The sequence below is a fragment of the Rhinopithecus bieti genome, unplaced genomic scaffold (assembly GCF_001698545.2).
Source record: "Rhinopithecus bieti isolate Rb0 unplaced genomic scaffold, ASM169854v2 scaffold_74680, whole genome shotgun sequence".
NCBI classification, from domain to species: Eukaryota; Metazoa; Chordata; class Mammalia; order Primates; family Cercopithecidae; genus Rhinopithecus; species Rhinopithecus bieti.
Window position 1 is genome coordinate 611,029 of NW_016828033.1, and position 21,599 is coordinate 632,627.

General features: G+C 47.0%; 2 protein-coding genes and 1 non-coding gene across 10 annotated transcripts in view; 1 reads left to right on the forward strand and 2 right to left on the reverse strand.

Annotated features, from left to right (window-relative positions):
- The window catches only part of RBM23 (RNA binding motif protein 23), a 21,909-nt gene extending 11,653 nt beyond the window's left edge, over nucleotides 1–10,256 (reverse strand). For 2 of the 5 annotated variants that reach the window (XM_017864230.1, XM_017864229.1), the window contains exons 1-2: nucleotides 2,009–2,084; nucleotides 471–586 (exon numbers count right to left, since the gene is read on the reverse strand). In XM_017864230.1, the coding sequence (XP_017719719.1) occupies nucleotides 471–586; nucleotides 2,009–2,074 (182 nt within the window). In that variant the 5' untranslated portion in view covers nucleotides 2,075–2,084. Of the gene's footprint in view, nucleotides 1–470; nucleotides 587–2,008; nucleotides 2,085–8,853; nucleotides 8,962–10,070 lie in introns of those variants that run through there. The other 3 variants (XM_017864231.1, XM_017864232.1, XM_017864233.1) reach the window with 3 other exon arrangements.
- A 1,322-nt stretch (nucleotides 10,257–11,578) lies between these two features.
- Nucleotides 11,579–20,607, reverse strand: PRMT5 (protein arginine methyltransferase 5). Of its 4 annotated transcripts, XM_017864236.1 has the most exons (19): nucleotides 20,271–20,607; nucleotides 19,519–19,637; nucleotides 19,148–19,233; nucleotides 18,535–18,669; nucleotides 17,730–17,842; nucleotides 17,546–17,595; nucleotides 17,174–17,337; nucleotides 15,923–16,084; nucleotides 15,677–15,754; nucleotides 15,528–15,586; nucleotides 15,319–15,441; nucleotides 15,057–15,232; nucleotides 14,126–14,235; nucleotides 13,829–13,922; nucleotides 13,530–13,646; nucleotides 13,263–13,327; nucleotides 12,111–12,122; nucleotides 11,907–11,995; nucleotides 11,597–11,798 (listed from the first exon to the last, which is right to left on the reverse strand). In XM_017864236.1, exons 1-18 carry the CDS (start codon nucleotides 20,378–20,380, stop codon nucleotides 11,915–11,917), a joined length of 1,854 nt encoding a protein of 617 aa, XP_017719725.1. In that variant the 5' UTR covers nucleotides 20,381–20,607; the 3' UTR covers nucleotides 11,597–11,798; nucleotides 11,907–11,914. The 4 variants fall into 4 exon arrangements, 3 of the variants coding, with proteins under 3 accessions (XP_017719723.1, XP_017719724.1, XP_017719725.1); XM_017864235.1 differs by having other exon boundaries at nucleotides 11,593–11,995; XR_001883849.1 differs by having other exon boundaries at nucleotides 11,907–12,122.
- Nucleotides 20,608–20,728: 121 nt separating this feature from the next.
- TRNAR-ACG (transfer RNA arginine (anticodon ACG)) lies at nucleotides 20,729–20,801 on the forward strand. The gene has a single exon. It is a non-coding gene; the product is annotated as a tRNA-Arg (tRNA).
- Nucleotides 20,802–21,599: the final 798 nt, after the last annotated feature.

Here is a 21,599-nt window from a genome sequence, read left to right on the forward strand (position 1 = left end):
TAGCCAGGATGGTTTCGATCTCCTGACCTCGTGATCCGCCCGTCTCGGCCTCCCAAAGTGCTGGGATTACAGGCTTGAGCCACCGCGCCCGGCCTAATTTTTGTATTTTTAGTAGAGACGGGGTTTCACCATGTTGGTCAATCTGGTCTCGAACTCCTGACCTCAGGTGATCCACTCCACTTGGCCTCCCAAAGTGCTGGGATTACAAGTGTGAGCCACCACCCCTGGCTCCTCTTGCTATTTTATTCAAATGAAGTATATTGATGCTAGGACTAATCCACAAATCTACACCGGAAAGTGAAGACTAGGTAAATAAATCAAGTCACCATTATGCTCATGACCTAAGTGGAGCCATTACTAAAAGTCAGCACTCTTAACAGAAACGATCTCCCTATTCTGGTTATTTTTCCAATGGACAAAACTGTTTCCCTTCCCCAAGGTGCCAACCCATTTCTTCCTCCCACACTCACTTGCTTGTCTCCCCGATGGTGCTGCTTCCACTGGTCCCAGTGTTGCCACTGTTGTTGGTGCTGCTGGTGGTATTGCTAGGATAATCCTTTTTAACTTCTTTCTTTTGTTGCTCATCCTGAGGCATTCACCAGGAAAATATCACAAGGTATAAGGTGGCAGACACACAGATTCCAATGGGCAAAGGGAACAAAGGTGGGCAAGGAAGAAATCAAAGCACTTGATTAGCCAGATTTTGAGCACCCTTATTTCCTAACAAAGGGAGTAAGAGAGGAATCAAGGAAACTACCTAAAAGGAAGAGATCAGCATGACAGATTTTGATGTCAAACTTTGGTTACCCAACATCTGCTCCACTGACATTTCCCAGAGAGTTACAAATTGGTGCTAGGTTGGGCGCGGTGGCACCTATCTAATCCCAGCACTTTGGGAGGCCAAGGCAGGCGGATCACCTGAGGTCAGGAGTTCCAGACCAGCCTGACCAACATGGAGAAACCCCATCTCTACTAAAAACACAAAATTAGTCAGGCGTGATGGCACATGCCTGTAATCCCAGCTACTTGGGAGGCTGAGACAGGAGAATCGCTTGAACCTGGGAGGCAGAGGTTGTGGTAAGCTGAGAATGCGCCACTGCACTCCAGCTTGGGCAACGAGTGAAACTCCGTCTCCAAAAAAAAAAAAAAAGAAAGAAAAGAAAGAAAAGGAAAGAAAAAAAGAAAGGTGGGGGAGGGAGAAGGAGGGAGGGATGGCAGGAGAGGGCAGAGGGAGGGAAAAGCAAGCAAGCAAGAAAATTGGTGTTAAATGGGCCAGGTGCAGTGGCTCAATCCTGTAATCCCAGCACTTTGGGAGGCCACGGCAGGCAGATCCCTTGAGCGCAGGAGTTCGAGACCAGCCCAGGCAACACAGCAAGACCGTCTCTATAAAAAGTATATTAAAAAAGAAACTGGGACGGGCGCAGTGGCTCACACCTATAATCTCAGCACTTTGGAAGGTCAAGGTGGATGGATCATGAGGTCAGGAGATCGAGACCATTCTGGCCAACATGGTGAAACCCCGACTCTACTAAAAATACAAAACTTAGCTGGGCGTGGTGGCTTTTGTCTATAATCCTAGCTACTTGGGAGGTTGAGGTATGAGAATCGCTTGAACCCAGGAGGTGGAGGTTGCAGTGAGCCAAGATCACACCACTGCACTCCAGCCTGGTGACAAAGCAAGACTCTGTCTCAACAGAAAAACAAAAAATGAAATTGGTGCTAGGTCTGAGGTACAGTGACTTTCTACTGTGTCACTTCGAGTTTTGAGCAAAGCACAGATTACCAGCACCATTATGTGCCCACTCCGGTTTCTGGTCCTCTCTAAAAGTATGGCTCTTAACCATAGTCTCCAGCAAAGCTTACTAAGACTATGCCTTTTATGATTAGTTATTGTACATAATAAATAAGCAGGGAAAGAGGATTCATAAAATGCTGAAAGTTGAAAGTCATGATCGACAACTACTCTTTCTTATTAACCCAATTCCAGGAGTGAGGTGGAAAATATTACCTCTTCTTTTTTATAGGGAGCTTCCAGCATGGCCTCAATCACTATATCAAAGTCATCAGATGCCATCCTGTCAGATCTGGGGAGAGGATATTAATATGTAAGACCCTGTTTTATATTTTTCCTCCCTTTCCAGCACCACACATTTCTTTCCCCCTCCAAGAAGAAGACTTCAGGATATACAGATTTCAGTTCTGTTTCTTGAACTGCGGAGAAACCTTACCAGCTGTCACTTACTCTTAGGTTTATTTTTACACCCTATAGATCTGAACTAGTTCTGCTTTGTGGCTTGGAATAGTCAAAGATAGGCCAGGCGCGGTGGCTCACACCTGTAATCCCAGCACTTTGGGAGGCCAAGGCAGGCAGATCACCTGAGGTCAGGAGTTTGAGACCAGCCTGGCCAACATGGCGAAAACCTGTCTCTATCAAAAATATAAAAAGTAGCTGGGTGTGGTGGCACATGCCTATAATCCCAGCTACTCAGGAGGCTGATGCAGGAGAATCACTTGAACCCAAAAGGTGGAGGTTGCAGTGAGCCAAGATCGTGCCACTGTACTCCAGCCTGGGCAGCAGTGTATGACCCTGTCTCAAAAACAAAACAAACAAAAAAAAAGAATACCAAAAAAAAAAAAAAAAAAGTCAAGGATATAGAAGGAAACAACACCTAGGAAGAAACAAAATACCTATCCTGTTCTATGAAGAGAAAATGATGGTAGTCAAAACTACTGTTCACTACAAAATGGATATTAGGTCTCCACTCTACTGTTCAAAATTCTGAATAAATACCTGGTTTAAACTTAAATAATAAAAATAGGCCTGGCTGCTACAGATGTGAGAAAATATAAAAGAAAAGTAATTAAAAAAAAATGGGCGCCGGGTGCGGTGGCTCAAGCCTGTAATCCCAGCACTTTGGGAGGCCGAGACGGGCGGATCATGAGGTCAGGAGATCGAGACCATCCTGGCTAACATGGTGAAACCCCATCTCTACTAAAATATACAAAAAACTAGCCGGGCGAGGTGGTGGGCGCCTGTAGTCCCAGCTACTCAGGAGGCTGAGGCAGGAGAATGGCGTGAACCCGGGAGGCGGAGCTTGCAGTGAGCTGAGATCCGGCCACTGCACTCCAGCCTGGGCAACAGAGCGAGACTCCGTCTCAAAAAAAAAAAAAAAGGGCACATTATTTCCAATAAAAGGTAAAGAGGCAAGACTAAAATCAGAAGCAAGTCAAAGCAATACCAAAATGCAGATTTGCCCTAAGGTCTTCCTCTCTGCATACCCCGAACACCAATAATTAGGGCCTTATCCCTAAGCATTTTCTATCTAATATCAACTATAGTTTAGGTAACTCAGAAATATGATGATTAAGACAGGCTCGACCAACCCCATTTTGAAACCTTTCTCTGGTAGGCAAGGTAAAATGTGCCTCCCCGAAGCTCTCACATCTAGAAACTGCCTTTCCCCAGGCTGTCTACCACCAGTTTGTCAAATAAGAAAACAGAAAATCCAAATAAAACCAATAGGATAAATTATTCAAATGTTATTGGTCTGGAATTATCAACCCACACATGGATGAATCTCAAAATAATTACACGGAGTGACAGAAACCAGCCCCCCACAACCCCCCCCCAAAAGTGCACAATGAACAATTCCATTTATATAAAATTCTAAAAAACGCAAACTAGGTCAGGCGCGGTGGCTCACGCCTGTAATCCCAGCACTTTGGGAGACCGAGGCGGGTGGATCACGAGGTCAAGAGATCCTGGCCAACATGGTGAAACCCTGTCTCTACTAAAAATACAAAAATTAGCTGGGCATGGTGGTGTGCACCTGTAGACCCAGCTACTCAGGAGGCTGAGGCAGGAGTATCGTTTGAACCCGGGAGGCAGAGGTTGTAGTTAGCCGAGATCATGCCACTGCACTCCAGCCTGGAGACAAAGCGAGAGTCAGTCTCCAAAATGAAAAGCAAACTAATCACTGTATCAACTATATCAAAGAAAGCAGAAAGCAGAACAATGGTTGCCTAGGGATAGGAGTGAGAGGAAGGACTGGGAGAAAAGGATTTTAAAAGGGCACAAGAAAAACTTTGGGGCCAATTTTGGGGCCAGGAGTTGTGGCTCACACCTGTAATCCCAGCTACTGTGGGAGGCCAAGACACATGGATCATCTGAGTTTAGGAGTTCAAGACCAACCTGACCAATATGGTGAAACCTCATCTTTACTAAAAATACAAAAATTAAGGCTGGGTGCGGTCATGAGGTCAGGAGTTTGAGAGCAGCCTGGCCAATATGGTTAAACCCCATCTCTACTAAAAATACAAAAAATTAGCCAGGTGTGGTGGCACGCACCTGTAGTTCCAGCTACTTGGGAGGCTGAAGCATAAGAACTACTTGAACCCGGGAGGTGGAGGTTGCAATGAGCCAAGAACGCACCACGGCGCTCCAGCCTGGGTGACAGAACAAGATTCTATCTCAAAAAAAAAAAAAAAAACACAAAATACAAAAATTAGCCAAGCGTGGTGGCACATGCCTGTAATCCCTGCCACCTGGGAGGCTAAGACAGGAGAATCGCTTGAACCCAGGAAGCGGAAGTTGCAGCCAGCTGAGACCGCACCATTGCACTTCAGGCTGGGTGACAGACCAAGATGCTGTCTCTAAAAAAAAAAAAAAAAAAAAAAAAAAAAAAAAAAAATTGCCGGGCATGGAGGCTCACACCTGTAATCCCAGCACTTCGGGAGGCCAAGGTAGGCGCATCATGAGGTCAAGAGATTAAGACCACCCTGGCCAACGTGGTAAAACCCTGTCTCTACTAAAAATACAAAAATTAGCTGGGTGTGGTGGCACGCACCTGTAGTCCCAGCTACTGGGGAGGCTGAGGCAGGGGAATCGCTTGAACCCAGGAGACAGAGGTTGCAGTGAACCAAGATTGCGCCACTGCACTCCAGCCTGGCAACAGAGCGAGACTCCGTCTCAAAAAAAAAAAAAACAAAAAAAACAAAAAAACAAATTAGCCGGGTGTGGTGGCAAGCACCTGTAATCCCAGCTACTCAGGAGGCTGAAGCACAAGAACTGCTTGAACCCAGAGGGCACAGGTTGCAGTGAGCCGAGATCATGCCATTGTACTCCAGCCTGGATGACAAGCAAGACTGTCTCAAAAAAACAAAAACAAACAAATCTTTGGGAGTGACGGTTTCACGGGTGTTTAATATATCAAAACGTATGAAAGTGTACACTTTAATGTATACAGTTTAATTGTGTGCCCGTTAAATGTACACCATGCTTTTTAAAAAAAAACCCAAAACCTGAGGAATTTGTATGCAAGGAGGCTATCACAATCAGACTTTTTCATAACTGTAAGAACTTTGTTGACCAGGCATGGTGGCTCACCCTGTAATCCCAGTACTTTGGGAGGCCGAGGCAGGTGGATCACCTGAGGTCAGAAGTTCAATACCAGCCTGACCGATATGGTGAAACCCCATCCCTACTAAAGATACAAAAATTAGCCAGGCGTGGTGGCGGGCACCTGTAGTCCCAGCTACTCAAGAGGCTAAAACAGGAGAATCGCTTGAACCTGGGAGGCGGAGGTTGCAGTGAGCTGAGATCACACCACTGCATTCCAGCCTGGGCGACAGAGTAAGACCCCATCTCAAAAAAAAAAAAAAAAAAAAAAGGAACTTCGTCCTTTTTAAAGCAGCTAATGCACTATGCAACACTGCTGCCCTGGCTGCCCTGAGAGTCCATATCCTATTTTGACAACTTAGTAAGTGTAATCATTACAACTATGATTCTATGATTTACAGTACCTACAACTGCTAGACACTGTGCTAAGCATGTTATGGAGAGAGAAGATTCTTAAGAAAAAAATTACTTGGAGTCAAATTTAAGGCTTTAATATGGAATCCAACATCCCAAATCAAATCGGGTATACATTAAAAACCGTGAACTCATTTCTTTTTTTTTATTTTTTTTTTTTTTTTGAGATGGAGTTTTGCTCTTGTTGCCCAGGCTGGAATGGCAATGGCACAATCTCGGCTCACTGCAAACCTTCTGCCTCCCAGGTTCAAGGCAACTCTCCTGTCTCAGCCTCCCGCCGAAGGTAAGCTGCGGCATTACAGGCCATAATGCCACCATGTCCAGCTAATTTTGTATTTTTAGTAGAGACCAGGTTTCTCCGTGTTGGTCAGGCTGGTCTCGAACTCTCGACCTCAGGTGATCCGACCACCTTGCCCTCCCAAAGTGCTGGAATTACAGGCATGAGCCCCACGCTCGGCCTTTTTTTTTTCTTTTTGAGAGGGAGTCTCACTCTGTTGCCCAGGCTGGAGTGCAGTGGCATGATCTCAGCTCACTGCAACCTCTGCCTCCCAGGTTCAAGCGATTCTCCTGTCTCAGCCTCCCAAATAGCTGGGATTACAGGTATGTGCCACCACGTCCGGCTAATTTTGTATTTTCAGTAGAGTCCAGATTCTCCATGTTGGCCAGGTTGGTCTGGAACTCCGGACCTGAGGTGATCCACCCACCTCGCCCTCCCAAAGTGTCAGAATTACGGGCGGGCGTGAGTCAACGTGTCCGGGCTTTTTTTTTTTTTTTTTTGAGAGGGAGTCTCACTCTGTTGCCCATACTGGAGTGCAATGGCACGATCTCGGCTCACGCCAACCTCTGCCCCCCAGGTTCAAGCGATTCTCCTGCCTCAGGCTCCTGAGTAGCTGGGATTACAGGTGCCCGCCACTACGCGCCCACTAATTTTTGCATTTTTAGTAGAGACGGAGTTTCATCATGTTGGCCAGGCTGGTCTCAAACTCCTGACCTCAGGTGATCCGCCTGCCTCAGCCTCCCAGTGCTGGGATTACAGGCATGAGCCACTGTGCCCAGCCTTCTACTTTTTGTAATAACACTTTATATTTATTTAGCAATCAAATTTAACAAATGCTGCAGACAGGTAATATATGATTCATACCCAAATTTTTTAAGACTAAAGTTTTTTGAACTGTTAAAAGTCATACATAGCTCAAGGGCTGGGCAGAGGGGGTGGCTCACACCTGCAATCTCAGCACTTTGGGAGGCTAAGGCTGGAGAATAGCTTGAGGCCAGGTCAAAATCAGCCTGGGCAACACAGTGAGGCCCCATTTTTACAAAAAATATAAAAATTAGCTGGGCACGGTGGTGCGTGCCCGTAGTCCCAACTACTCGAGAGCCTGAAATGGAAGGATTGCTTGAACCCAGGAAGTTGAGGCTGCAGTGAACTGTGATCATGCCACTGCAATCCAACCTATGCAGCAGACTGAGATTCTGTCTCAATCTCCAAAACAGAAAAGGTCACACAGCTCAAATGGAGGAACTAATTTTTTTTTTTGAGACAGGGTTTTAGTCTGTTGCCCAAGCCGGAGTGTAGTGTTGCCATCTCAGCTCACTGTAACCTCTGCCTCTCTAGCTCAAGCAGTCCTCTAACCTCAGCCTCCCAAGTTGCTGGGACCACACGTGTGCACTACCATACCAGGCTAACTTCTCATATTTTAGGGGGTTTTTTGGGTAGAGACATGGTCTCACTATGTTGCCCAGGCTGGTCTCAAACTCCTGGACTCAAGAGATCCACCCACCTTAGCCTCCCAAAATGCTGGGATTACACCCGGCCAGAGGAGCTAATTCTTAATCAGAAAGGTTTTCTGACTTCAAATCTAACGTTATATCTATTATATCAGGTTACTTCTCATATGGTTTGTAATTAACTTTAAAGGAAAAAAAAAAGGACACCGTGGAGTATACCAAGATATCTACTTTTAAATATATACTCACTGAACATGAATGTTCTTCTGATAGGTTTTTCAAAATAATCAGTCCCATTAGCTAAACCTCATTGTAAGTCTCCTATATCTGAGGCATGTACAGTGTATGCTTAAAAGTATTAGGCTAATATACACTATCTTGTTCACTATGGGAAAATGGGTCTAAAAAGAAAAGTTTTTTTTTTTTTTTTTGAGACAGAGTTTCACTCTTGTTGCCCAGGCTGGAGTGCAATGGTTCAATCTCGGCTCACTGAAACCTCTACCTCCCAGGTTCAAGCAATTCTCCTGTCTTAGCCTCCTGAGTAGCTGGGATTACAGGCATGCACCACCACACCCGGTTAATGTATTTTTAGTAGAGATGGGGTTTCTCCATGTTGGTCAGGCTGGTCTCGAACTCCTGACCTCAGGTGATCCGCCTGCCTCAGCCTCCCAAAGTGCTGGGATTACAGGCATGAGCCACCGAGCCCGGCTTAAAAAGAAAAGTTTTTGATACTCAAGCTGTTTCAGTCATTTTGGCTGCCAACTCTACACAAATTTTCTGTTATAAACTATTTTTTACAATCTGCCTTTTCCCCTCCAAATGAAATGCCTGATTTCAAGAACTGCTCATTGTTGAGTGCTAATGCAGGGTAAGGAACAACTTAACACACACACTAAAACTTTCACTTAAGTTTACAAGCCTCTACAAATAAACCTCTATGTAAAAAGTTTTCACTCAGAAACAAATACATCTATTTAAGCAGACATATACAACACAATATTTTGAAACTTGCAATCTCACTGGGTTTAGTGTCTTTCTAGAAGTCCTAAAGGCAATAAGGTAGCAAACACTATGCATTTTCAGGCTGGCAGTTTTTTCCTTTTTTTTTTTTTGTATTTTTAGTAGAGACTGGGTTTCACCATGTTAGCCAGGATGGTCTCGATCTCCTGACCTCGTGATCCGCCTGTCTCGGCCTCCCAAAGTGCTGGGATTACAGGCATGAGCCACTGCACCTGGCCCAGGCTGGTAGTTTTCAAACTCTCTCTTCATGTCCCAACTTATGGGTCAAGGTCCACTCAATCTCATCCACATACAGATTATCGTGTTTTCTTCCATCCTGCTCCAAAAACAGCATTAGAGACCCACAATCACGTCAGTTCCTAGACCTCGTCACAGCACAAGCCAGCAGGTAGACTCCACTGCTAAAGGAGTAGAGAGAACCACTGTCAGACCAATTTGGGAAGAATTCACGAAAAGGTGGAGCCCCAAGGGTGACGGTAGCGCCATCTCTTGGGTCTGATCACTGAGGTGAGCACAAACACCTACAAACTGAAGGCAGTTTAATAAAAGAGGAACAATGAGACAAATAAAAACTACTTGAAGGACTGCCCACCCCATGTCGTGCAGCTTTAAAAAATGGTCCTATAAGCCGGGCGCGGTGGCTCACGCCTGTAATCTCAGCACTTTGGAAGGCCGAGGCGGGCGGATCACCTGAGGTCAGGAGTTCGAGGTCAGCCTGGCTAACATGGCGAAACCCCATCTCTATTAAAAATACAAAAACTAGCCGGGCATTGTGGCGAGCGCCTGTAATCCCAGCTACTCGGGAGGCTGAGGCAGTGGAATCGCTTGAACCCGGAAGACAGAGGCTGCAGTGAGCCGAGATCGCGCCATTCCACACCCCAGCCTGGGTGACAAAGCGAGACTTCGTCTCAAAAAAAAAAAAAAAAAAAGGTCCTATAGGCAACCAACTGGCACAATCTCTGCGGGAGCCAGTGTCCCAGAGCTCAATCCTCATGTGTGGCCTCATCATACGCCTACTGGAATGAGTGCTTGAAAAAGTTAAAAGGGAAAAGCCCATAAAGGTCAACATAGTGAACATGAATCTTCGACAGACTACAGATTGAGGAAGAAAGCTCAATTCCCTTCTCTCTCTCTGAATAGTGGTGCGAGTGGCTGAAACTGATGATGTGTGTCCTCTTAGGCCGCGGAGGGTCGATGCTCCCTTTCCAGTGTGGGCGACCCTAAGTGTCACGGCTGTAGGGACCCAGAAAGAAAAATCACAGAATTCTAGAAACCGCATCTTTATCGGTGCAGGATACAGCCACGAGGGTGCCCACCTCTAAAGTCGTGCCAGTGGGCTACATTTAAGTAGCTAACACTTCAAGGTCAAAACAAAGGTTTTTTTAACGTTAAAAGTTCCCCTGAATCTCTTCGTGACGCTATTTTCTGCCCGTGACGTCGGGGGAGGCGCCGTGCAGCAACGTCACGCATTGGTGACGTCTGGTGGGGACCAGGTTTTGGGGTTTCTCACCAGTTCCGGTTCCCCGCAGGGGGGTCCCGGTTCTCTCCGTTCCTTTCGGTATGTTGTGGGGAGTGAAGCTCAGATATTTCCTAGAGTCTAGGCAAGAAAAGCAGCGATGCAGGTAGAGCTGCTCCTCTTCCCGCAAAATGGCGGAAGCTCCGCCGTCTTCCAGAACCTTACCCAATCTGCGCATGCGCCAAGACACCCCGGTGTTGGCAGTAACCTCACTGGTTTCGCGGCAACCGTCCAAAGTACAGGTTCTCATTGGCTAACGTCCTAAGTATGGGTGGAGCAAACCCAACTGCGTCTTAGCAACCAACGAGTTCCCATTGATTGGCTAACCTCAGAGACTCCAGAAAATGGAAGCGTCCTTTGGTAGCCGCCCATCACTCTCTCATTGGTTAAATGACTTGCGGAGGGCGGGGAAAACGGGACGGAGAACGGGAGTGAAGGAGCCACCGACCCCACTCCCGGTGCTCAAGTTGACTAGACCAGTGCGATGGGCGGAGCCAACGAGGCTCAATTTACATCCTTGGCCGTCCCTACTTCGGATTTGCCGAAGGAGTCATGTCAGTCGTTACGGTTAAGCTTTGTAGAGAACAGCGGCGTTTGTTTCACGTCCGGAGATGGTGAACTCCAAATCCCCGTTCTGAGCCGGCTACCTAAACAACCCTCCCGACCACCTCTCCTGACCTCGCTGCTTGGGACCTGGGCAAAGCAGATCTTGCCACAGACTTGTCTTGGTCCACACTCTGCCCTATCGTCATAGCCTGCTCCCACAGATCATAACTTCCGTTCAAATCAGTGCCCCCACATTTCCCACTGCAAGGGTAAATTTGAAAGTTTCTCAGGTGACTCCTTGGATGTAGCAGTACTGAGTCCTCTAACGGGAAAGAAGGAACTGATGTCCACCCTCACTTTGCAAGGGCCTCCAGGAGCCCCTAGACACTTCTGTGGTCTACTGTAGCTACCAAAAATGTAGCTGGTTGTAACATGGGGAGAGCCAGAGTCGGAGGACCGGACTTCCAATTCTGACTTGGATACTAATATCACATCATTGCACCCATTTCAAATTCCCCCTCTGTAAAATGGAAAATTGGACTAGACCTCTTACGGACTTCAAACTGTAAACCTGTGGTTTTGTTCAAAAAAATTGGTAGTTTCTTGCTGGAGATTCCTGGATGGATTCCAGCCTTCCCAAGAGGTAACAAAGGAGAGGTAACCAGTTGCCAGTGCAGTAGCTCAAGAATACAGGAAGAGAAACTGGCTTCACTCACTATTCCATCTTTTACCAAGGTGGCAAACTCTATGCCTCCTCCCCAGAGAAAAGCCTAACCACAGGTTCTAATGGACAAGAGCTCACTGTAACTGGTCAGAAAGGCCTATATCCAGAAGTACAATAGTCATTGCTTAGCTTCCTAAGTAGGGAATACAACTAGGCCCCTTTAGGTCTTGGACAGGGTAAGAGGACAGATCTGAACATGCCTGGGTCTAAGTGAGGTGTGGGAAAACAGCGGCAGGGGGCGGCAGGGTAGTGCAGGAAAGGGCTATAACTTTATTTGTATTTCCTCTTACACAAAACCATCAAAACAAGAACAGAGAAGGGCTGAACATCTGTTCAAACCCCATGTTCTCAGGGATATTCCAGGGAGCTCTTGAGGCTGAGTGCGTAGCTTCGAATCCAGCACTAATTCCTCACCCCCTGGCCTGAGGTCTTCACAGATGGTGGCTTGAGCCCTGCAATTAATTATAATCCCTTGCCCACCTTGATGTAAGGCAGGAAAGCAGATTGAAATGCTCCTCTCTGATGGGCAAGGGGAATCACAGCCTATAGATGTACTGCACCTTCTGTACTACAGGAGCAGAACATGAAGCTGCTTCCAAGGCTCTGGACACTTGCACGCAGGGCTAGAGGCCAATGGTATATGAGCGGCCTGTGGGGTTGTGAATAGCAGAACAGACTGGTGCTGTCACAGCCCACTCATACCACACCTTCTTGGAATTGCTGCATCGCCAGAAACGCACACAGATGGTCTGGCCTTCACGTACCGTTATGGGCTGCTGTAAGAAGAAAGACAGGTTCAGGGTGGAGCTAATGAATTATACATGGCAGTGTATTAAGGTAGGTGTGGAGATAAAATGATAAACATGACAAGACTGTCCCAACCCTCATGAAAGTTATTTGAAGCCTATCAGAACGCTGAACAATAAGACGCTGAACAAATAATCAAAAGTGTGGTGAGTGCTGTGAACATGTACAGAGTGCTAGAAAAACACCTATGAAAGGGAACACTAACCTAGTCTAGGAGGTCAGAGAAAGTTTATCTCACAATAGAAATGTTTAAAGGAGACCTAGAAGATAGGTTAACGGTGTGAAGAGACAAGCAAAGAACTCTGCAGGCAAAAGAGAGGCATGAAAGCCTGAGGTAGGAAAGAAGATCGACAATTAGAACCAAAAGAAGGTCCATAAGGCTGAAGCAGTGTAAGCAAGGGGACAGGAGCTGCAAAGGCAAGCAAACACTAGATCACATCAAGTCTTACAAGCAATGTTCCAGATTTTGACTTTTATCCTAAAGACAATGGGAAGGCATTGAAAAGTTTTAAGCAAAAAAGAGGTAAGATCAGGCCAGGCGCAGTGGCTCACGCCTGTAATCCCAGCACTTTGGGAGGCTGAGGCGGGTGGATCATGAGGTTGGGAGATCCAGACCATCCTGGCTAACACGGTAAAACCCCATCTCTACTAAAAACACAAAATTAGCCAGGCATGGTGGCTGGCACCTGTAGTCCCAAGTACTAGGGAGGCTGAGGCAGGAAAATGGCATGAACCGGAGAGGCGGAACTTGCAGTGAGCTGAAATTGCACCACTGCACTCCAGCCTGGGTGACAGAGCGAGACTCTGTCTCTTAAAAAAAAAAGGGGGGGGGGGGGGGGGGGGGAAGGGGAGAAAAGATCAAATTTGAGTTTTTAAAAGATGGCTCTTGCTCAAAGTAGAGGACAGAAGGGTAGCCAGAATAGATGCGGGAAAGCCAGGCAGAAGGCCACTGCAAATACTCCCAACACCTACCACTGGGATCCATGAGCATATGAAATCAGGAGAACATGAGTCATATAGTCAACTATCTTCCTGGGAGAAGGAAAGAGGCACAACACCAAAGGCAAAAGTTACTCCTTAACCTACGGAGTCTTAAAAGCAGTTCCTACCTTAATAGGGAAGAGGATGGGAAACCATGAGAACATCCCAGGAGAGTGAGTCTCTGGACGGATACCTGTGTGGACAAAATAATGAAAAAACAGAGGTCTCCATGGCTGTGCCTTTTGCCTATGTTGAAGAGGGTCTCTTCTCTAATCACACAAAGATCTCCATTCATTGAGTACTGGGCCCCCCATAAACCTAAATAACACATGTACATATAAGTTGCCCAGGCAGCACACCCTCATACTCTGCCATCCACTGCCTTAGACACTCACTCAGAGTGATGTCCTGATAAAGCACAGTCTCAAAGTAGCCTGCAAAGCCATGCAGTACTGTGTTCACCTCCACGGGAAACTCCAAAGTGCAATAGCGGTTGTTGTCAATCATAGGATCTGTCAGGAAATAATCATGTGGATGACAAGGGGCCAGAAGCTCTAGACAACTTGGTAAAGCATGAGCAAGACCCAGGAAGGGAAGAGTAGATAAGGCAGACTAGGGACAGCAAGGGAAGAAAGCAGGAGGAAGGAAAAAGCCCACACCCCTCTAGTCAGAGGACAGTCATAAAAGAATCTACCTCTGTTGGGATGGCTGAAGGTGAAACAGGGCTGGGGGGCAGAGAGCTGGTGGAAGTTGTGCAGCCGTACCACATAAGGCATCTCGAACTGGGCCTGTCAGAGACAGAGAGAGAGAGTGTTGGGGAAGACAGACAGGAGATACCTACTTCCCCAAGGATTAAAAAAAGTTTTACTTTAGTGCTTCCCCAATCCCTAACTTCTTCGCCTCTTCATCCCCAGCAGAAGAAAATAGCTGATGCAAATACAGAAAAAGAAGAGGACTAAAGAGTACCACTTTCCAGAGAGTGGTTTTTTACCTCAGGGTCACGGTCCTTCTCCCTACAGGCCCGGACTTCATTGTACAGCTTAGAGGAGGAGATGGGAGCCAGAAAGGAAGTGTATTCTCCGGGGATGCTCACACCGTCATCTGCAGAGCAGGAGAGTCAAATTAGTTCCAGAGGGAGGGAAATGGTATGTCTGTACTAACTGAAGGATCAGAAGGATCAAACCTCCCATGTCAAAACCAACCAACGTTGGCATGGGCATGGAAGAAAGAGACAAATGCATGTTGTCACATTACTAAGCCAGCCTTCCAACTACTGTCACGGATGATTCCACTTCTAGGTTAATTTACACAGATAAAAACTGAAAGAACCCAAGATAGTCTAATCTGGTAGTTCTTAACTTTTGTGGGGTCACAAAGTCCCACAAAAGTTTCTGATGAAAGCTAAGCTCAGGGTACATATGTCAGCTCAAGGAGTCCATTCCCCTCATTATTTTTTATGTCATTATTTTTTTGAGACGGAGTCTCGCTCTGTTGCCCAGGCTGGAGTGCAGTGGCACAATCTTGGCTCACTGCAACCTTCTCCTCCCGGGTTCAAACGATTCTCGTGCCTCGGCCTCCCAAGTAGCTGGGATTACAGGCGTGCACCACCCACGCCTGGCTAATTTTTGTATTTTTAGTAGAGACGGGGTTTTGCCACGTTGCCCAGGTTGGTCACGAACTCCTGACCTCCCACCTTGGCCTCCCACAGCGCCTGGCCCACTCCCTTCATTTTACAAATATGAACACTGAGGTTTGAAGAGATGACTTCATTTGCTAAGGGCACAGAGGCAGTGGAGCAGTAGCTCTCAAATTCATATGATGTGACCCAGGTCCAACTCACTTTTCCCTAAACCCTGTACCCTCCTCCCAGGTAGATGTCTCATCCATCATCACCCTCCACCTACACCCCAACCTGGGGGCACCTTTTAGGAAGTGCTGGGCTCCATCCAGGCACTCAGGCGACAATTCATTGTCAGCAAATGAGCCCAGAAGCTCGCTGACAATGATGTCTGCTTTCTCTGGAGCCACCCATTCCCTCATGTCTGATGAGACTACGGTCACTTGGCTTCCCCATTCTTCAAACTGCCAGTTCTCTAGCCTGAAACAGAGACAATAAGGTGAGGAGACATGTTAAGGAAATTTGGCAACGGAGACTAACTTCCCAGCAAGCAGGTTGCTACTCACGTCACCACGGCATTTGGGTTTTTCTCCACAGCATACAGCTTTATCCGCCGGTCAGCCTGCTTGGCTGCCCGCAGGGAAGCGTTCACCAGGGGTCCCCGTCCTGCTCCCAGCACCATCAGTACCCTAAGAAAGAAAGGGAAGAGTCAAGCAGACTTGGCATATACAAATGTAGGTATGCAAGTCCCTGGGATTGAGGGGAAAGCACTCACTGGACATTGGTATCCTTCTCCTCTTCTGGTACTCGGTCTAGCAGACATTTATAGATGGCCTGGAGGAGAGAATATCCTATGGTTGTAATCCCAGTCTCTCCAGGTCATGCTAGCCCTGTGCTTTCCTCACCCTGCATACCACACAGTACCTGCTGATACTGAGAGTATTTGATGGGGTCCTTTTCAAACACTTCATATGTCTGAGATTCCAGATTGTCCATCAGTGGCTGATGAATGAGGAAAAGGATAAAGTTAGCCAGTCTCTGGCGAAGGACAATGCACTAAAATATCAAAAACTTTCCACTGCTTTCTGAGCTTTAGTAATATTTGGAGGCATATATTCTCAAGATACATTTTCACCCCACCTTCCTACTCTCCGTGCACTCCAGACCCACCTGAAGCGGGGACTGCAGATAGTCTTCATAGCCCTTGGCAAAGAGTTCATAGGCATTAGGTGGAGGACGGTTCTGGCTTAAGTATTCCAAGTACTGAAGGTAGGAGCAGAACTCCTTCTCTGAGTGGTGGTTGGTGCCTGTGATGATGAACTGCACCTCCAACTGTAAGAAAAGTCAGACTATCAGACACAGCCCGCAAACCAAGATTCTGGAATATTATGGTATATGGCCAAAGAGCCCAGTGTAAAATATGGCCCAGATCAACAGCTCTCCTTTTTTTTTTTTTTAAAGACGGAGTCTGGCTCTGTTGCCCAGGCTGGAGTGCAATGGCTTGATCTTGGCTTACTTGCAATCTCCACCTCCTAGGGTCAAACAATTCTTCTGCCTCAGCCTCCCAAGTAGCTGAGACTATAGGTACGTGCCACCATGCTTGGCTAATTTTTGTATGTTTAGTAGAGACAGGGTTTTACCATGTTGGCCGGGCTGGTCTCAAACTCCTGACCTCAGATGATCCATCTGCCTCAGTCTCCCAAAGTCCTAGGATTACAGGCGTGAGCCACTGTGCCTGGCCCAGACCAACCCGTTCTCTAGCATCTGTTCCAATACCAACAAAGGCAGCATGAGGTTTCAGTAAACTTGTAAAAAGCCCTCTTGGCCGAGCGTGGTGGCCCACGCCTGTAATCCCAATACTTTGGGAGACTGAGGTGGGTGGATCATTTGAGGTCAGGAGTTCAAGACCAGCCTGGCCAACATGGTAAAACCCGTCTCTACTAAAAATACAAAAATTAGTCGGGCAGCAGTGGTGCACGCCTATAATCCCAGCTACTCAGGAGGCTAAAGCAGGAGAATTGCTTAAGCCTGAGAGGCAGAGGTTCTGGTGAGCTGAGTTTGCACCGCTGCACTCCAGTATGGGTGACAGAGTGAGACTCTGTCTCAAAAAAAAAAAAAAAAAAAAAAAGGCCCTCTTATGCCATAAAAGTATCATCAACACCCAAAGAGCCTCATGGATCGTTGCTGTAACTTCCTAAATGAAACCTTCTGCAAAGTTCTCATGAGGTTTGGTTTGTTTTGAAAGGTTTCTAGGGCTATTACTGGCATTTATCTTTTTGTTCTCAAGACTCCCAACTTCACTGAAATTGCTCCCCAGAAACTAAAGAAAAAGAGTCAGCCTCACAGGAAAAAACGATCATACACAGGTAAATAAGGCAAGATGTATAGCTGGACCACCTTTAGAACCCTCCTACCACTCACCTTGAGGAGCCGGAAGATAAGCCTCTGGTGCATCTTAGAAAGAACAGGAAATCCCTTCTTATTGGTCAGGAAAATACTAGTGGGGAGAATGGCTGCTTTGATGGGCTCCCCAAGCCAGCGATCAATGACATGATTAGATGGGAGGTCAGCCCCAATTTCAAGAGCTACATGAGACAAAGAAAAACTGTCAACCACTGCCAGGCAAGAAACCCTTCCTTGCTCCTTTGTGAAAAATCTGTTTACCTCTTTAAGAGAAAGGCAGTCTGAGACAGAGGGTAAGTAGCAAAATTGTATACTATATACAAAATTCCTGAATCTTATTCATGGGAGGTCAGAGAAGCAACACCCATCCCAGGATTCTCATGGACTCACCCACTGCAATCCTCTTACTATAGTCACACAAAGTCCGGAAGTTGTGCCACCTGTTCAGAGTCAAATACAGAAAAGTACAGTCAACTAGATATGGCCAACCAATCACCATAGCTCAAGGAGACCTCCCTACAGGTTTCACCCTGTACTTCCCCTCACCCTATCACAGCAGCAAAGGGAGACATACCACATCCATGTTTTCTCCTCCCCACTGTACTCCTCTGTGTGTGTAGTTGGTGCATTCTCAATTATATCATCTCTCAGGTCCTCTGGTGCCACCAAGGGTACCCGCATCCAGAACTGCACATGAACAGTCACCCTTTTAGAACACTCTTTTGAACTCACTGGCTCCAGAAAGTTTCCCTCAATCAAAAAACTTCATCCAGACCTCATTAATCCCTTTATATGCTTTTCCCAATTTGTGATTTTGTAAGTGAACATGTACCTTATGTATAGATCCTTATGTAAATATCTGCCTTATCTTACGTAAGTTTCCGAAATAATTACATTTGCATGTTTTGAAACTCTCTTCATACCACTTTTAGATGGAGAGGTGTGCAATACTGACCTTTTTTTTGAGACAAGGTCTGGCTCTGTCACCCAGGCTGGAGTGCAGTGGTGCAATCTCAGCTAACTGCAACCTCCGCCTCACAGGTTCAAGTCATCTTCCCACCTCAGCTTCCCAAGTAGCTGGGACTACAGGCGTGTGACACCACACCTAGCTAATCTGTGTTTTTTTGTTTTGGTTTTGGTTTTTGTAGAGACAGGGTTTCACCAGGCTTCCCAAGCTGGTCTCGAACTTCTGAGCTCAGCGATCTGCCCACCTCAGCCTCCCAAAGTGCTGGGATTACAGGCATGAGCCACTGTGCCCGGCAATACTGATACTTCAATTCTGCCAAACACACCCTTCACTGAATGGCTAGGCACAAGAAGGTACTTAGCACAATCTGACTACCATGATATGCAGCAGGAAAGGAGCCCCTTAGCTATACCATAGAAGAGTGATGGCCAGTGTGGATGTGGTTGGTCAAAACTCTGGCCAGGTTGGTGTTATCTTCCTGATTAAGGGGCAGCAGGAAGGCTGGAAGACCCAAATATGCACCAAAATTCAGCTCCTGTAACATGGCCTGGAATGGAGATGAAAAGGAAAAGGTTGAGATAACAAGCAAATAGCTTTCTTTTCTTTTCTTTTTTTTTTTTTTGAGACAAAGTCTCACTCTGTCACCCAGGGGTTGGAGTACAGTGGCACAATCTCCACTCATCTGTAGCCTCAACCTTCCCAAGCTCAACTGATCCTCCCACCTCAGCCTCCTGAGTAACTGGGACCACAGGAATGCGCCACCATGCCTGGCTAATTTTTGTATATTTTATAGAGATGGGGTTTCACTATGCTGCCCAGGCTGGTCTCAAACTCCTGAGCTCCAGTGATCCTACAACCTCAGCCTCCCAAAGTGATAGGATCATAGGTGTGCACCATGGGGTCCAGCCTAATAGCTTTAATTTCATTGTATCAGTTGATTTACCAAGTTATTGGGGGTGGGAGGGGACCACTCTCCCTACCCAGCTTGGTTAGAAAGATCCAGCAGAGAAGTCAAAGAGTCTTACCGCCTCGGAGTTCCTGCGAATCTTCTCCACTTTTGAGTCTGGACGAATCCATGGAGAAAGCTTTCCCACAATTAGAGTATTCCAGTCTGCACTCCCCCACCCAAGAAAGACAAATACTGAATAAGGTTCAGCACTTTACTTGTTCAATTTTTAGTTTTGGGAATTGAGAGTAGAAATGAGAGACAAAGGTTTTTTCTACATAGACATGGGATAGCCTGATGCAGAATAGAGAAGCAAGGAGAAAACAAATTATCTATATCCCAGGGACTAACAAATATATCCAAGTCAGAAAAGGAGAAGAATCAGGGCCCCGATAAAGCAGAAGTTGTTATTGCCTCTAATAATTAAGGGGCATATGGGATGGTCCCTACCCCTTCCTGACAGCAGTAGGTCTGATCGTGTCTGGGGGCCGGGCCGATTCTTAGCAGGTTCCTGAATGAACTCCCTCTTGAAACGCGGATGGAAGACAGGCATGCAGAGGAAATCAAACCTACAACCGCGACAGACCCAGAATCATGTAAAGAGAGCAGCAGTGCCAGAAAGCCAAGCAACTGGATTTAGGCTATTTTGATTTTGCACAGCCCTTTCAGCTGCCATCAGTTCACCCTACTAGGCTGCTGAGTTCAGACCACCTTGGGGGATATCTCTGCTGTACTGTGCCTCAATTTCTCCCCAAAACACAGCCATGGGAAATATGAGTAAGGAGAAAACGATGGAAATCCACAAGTAGAATTTTTTTCTCCTCAGGTGTCACTATGTTTCCAAGACCATCACATCCAGATTTGCCCCAGTTCTGCCCATGCCTCCCCCGTCAAGATTAGCCTCTTCTCTCCACTGCCCCCTAACACCTCCTCCCACTCCCAGACAATAATCGCGACCTCCAGAGCCCTTTAGAGTTTACTCAACAACTCTCCCAACTTTGGGACTCAGTGACCACAGGCCCCCCACAAGTTCTTTTCCTCACGTTACTGGGTCCGAGGCTTCTCCCCTCCAAAGAGTAATAGTCTCTCCCCTCCTCATCCTAGCCGACCCCCTCACCCCAGTTTCTCTGGGATGACTAGTCTGCCCTTCTCCGTCCCCGAGTTCAGACCCCGCTTTCCGCTCGTGGAGGTCTGGCCCTCACCCCTGCTTGGCCACAGCCCCTAGTGTGTCAGCTATTTCGGGGACGCAATTCAGGTCCCTCCCGCTGGACACGCGGCTCCCACCAGCACCCCCGACCGCCATCGCCGCCATCTTTTTCCTCGCGCTGTCCACGCCGGGATTCCTTGATACTAGTAGCCAATCACAAAGCCAAACTAGAGACCCAGAAGGCGGGACGAGTCGCCTTAACAACCAGAGCGTCTGCCACAGCTCCCGAACGGGAGGGATGGGGAGTGGCTTTTCCCGCCAATCCGCGGGCTGCGCAGTGGCGTACGGCGTGGCTCCTGAAGATCCACCAATCTCAGAGTCTGGTTCCTGACGAACTTCAATCTCCCAGAATGCTTAGTGTATCTGCAGCACTCCGTTGAGAGACTACATCGCCCGTGAAACGCTGCAGTACAACCTTGAAGGAGCATCACGGAAAAACGTACTTTCGTCTCAGGGCCAGTGGCGCAATGGATAACGCGTCTGACTACGGATCAGAAGATTCCAGGTTCGACTCCTGGCTGGCTCGGTGGGGCACTTCATGAGCATTTTCTGATTTTCCTTACTTTTCGTCGTTTGAAGCTTCTTTATTATCTTAACGCTTTCATTTTCGGGTCCTAAATTGGTTGGGTTCTGCAGCCATCTAATGTCAGCTTTTCCCGTAACTACCTTCAAAAGTGTTTTCCTTGTGTCATTATTTACGTGCATATGAACATTGAGAAAACAGGGTTAATGGCTGGTGCTATTAAAATGGGCTTTGTCACCTTATTATGTTACATATTAAAATAAACTGCTAACTCAGCTACTACTTCCTAGTGATTTGTGTTCTGTGTTTCAAACACAAAAGGTGTGAATAAACGCCTAAACACACACACACACACACTTCAAGATAGAGAAAAGGAATTCATTAATTACAGTGGGCAGCAGTCATGAAATTGGCTGGCGTGGAGGCCAGAGAGAATCTACATTTTCCCATGTCAATAGCTGCTAGAGAGATGGAAAGAAAGGAAGCAAGGAAAGACACAGGGAGGGAAATGGGAACTTCTGAAGGCAGGAGGCCCACTGGTGTTGAGGGCTCGGCAACAAGGATGGAGAGGAGAACACGATACAAGAGGCCCCACGCAGGCGCCGCTGGCAGAACTTAGGGACCGACTGGCAGGGAGTCCTGAGAAAGCAGTCAGGGGTGATGCCTAGGATTCTGTCCATGCAGTGAGAGAGAAATGCAAGAGGGTTTGGGAAATCAGGGTTTGGGTTTATTCATGCTGAATTGAAGGTCTAGGGGGCGCTGTGTAATAGAAAGTTGGATGAACAGTGATCTGAACCAGAT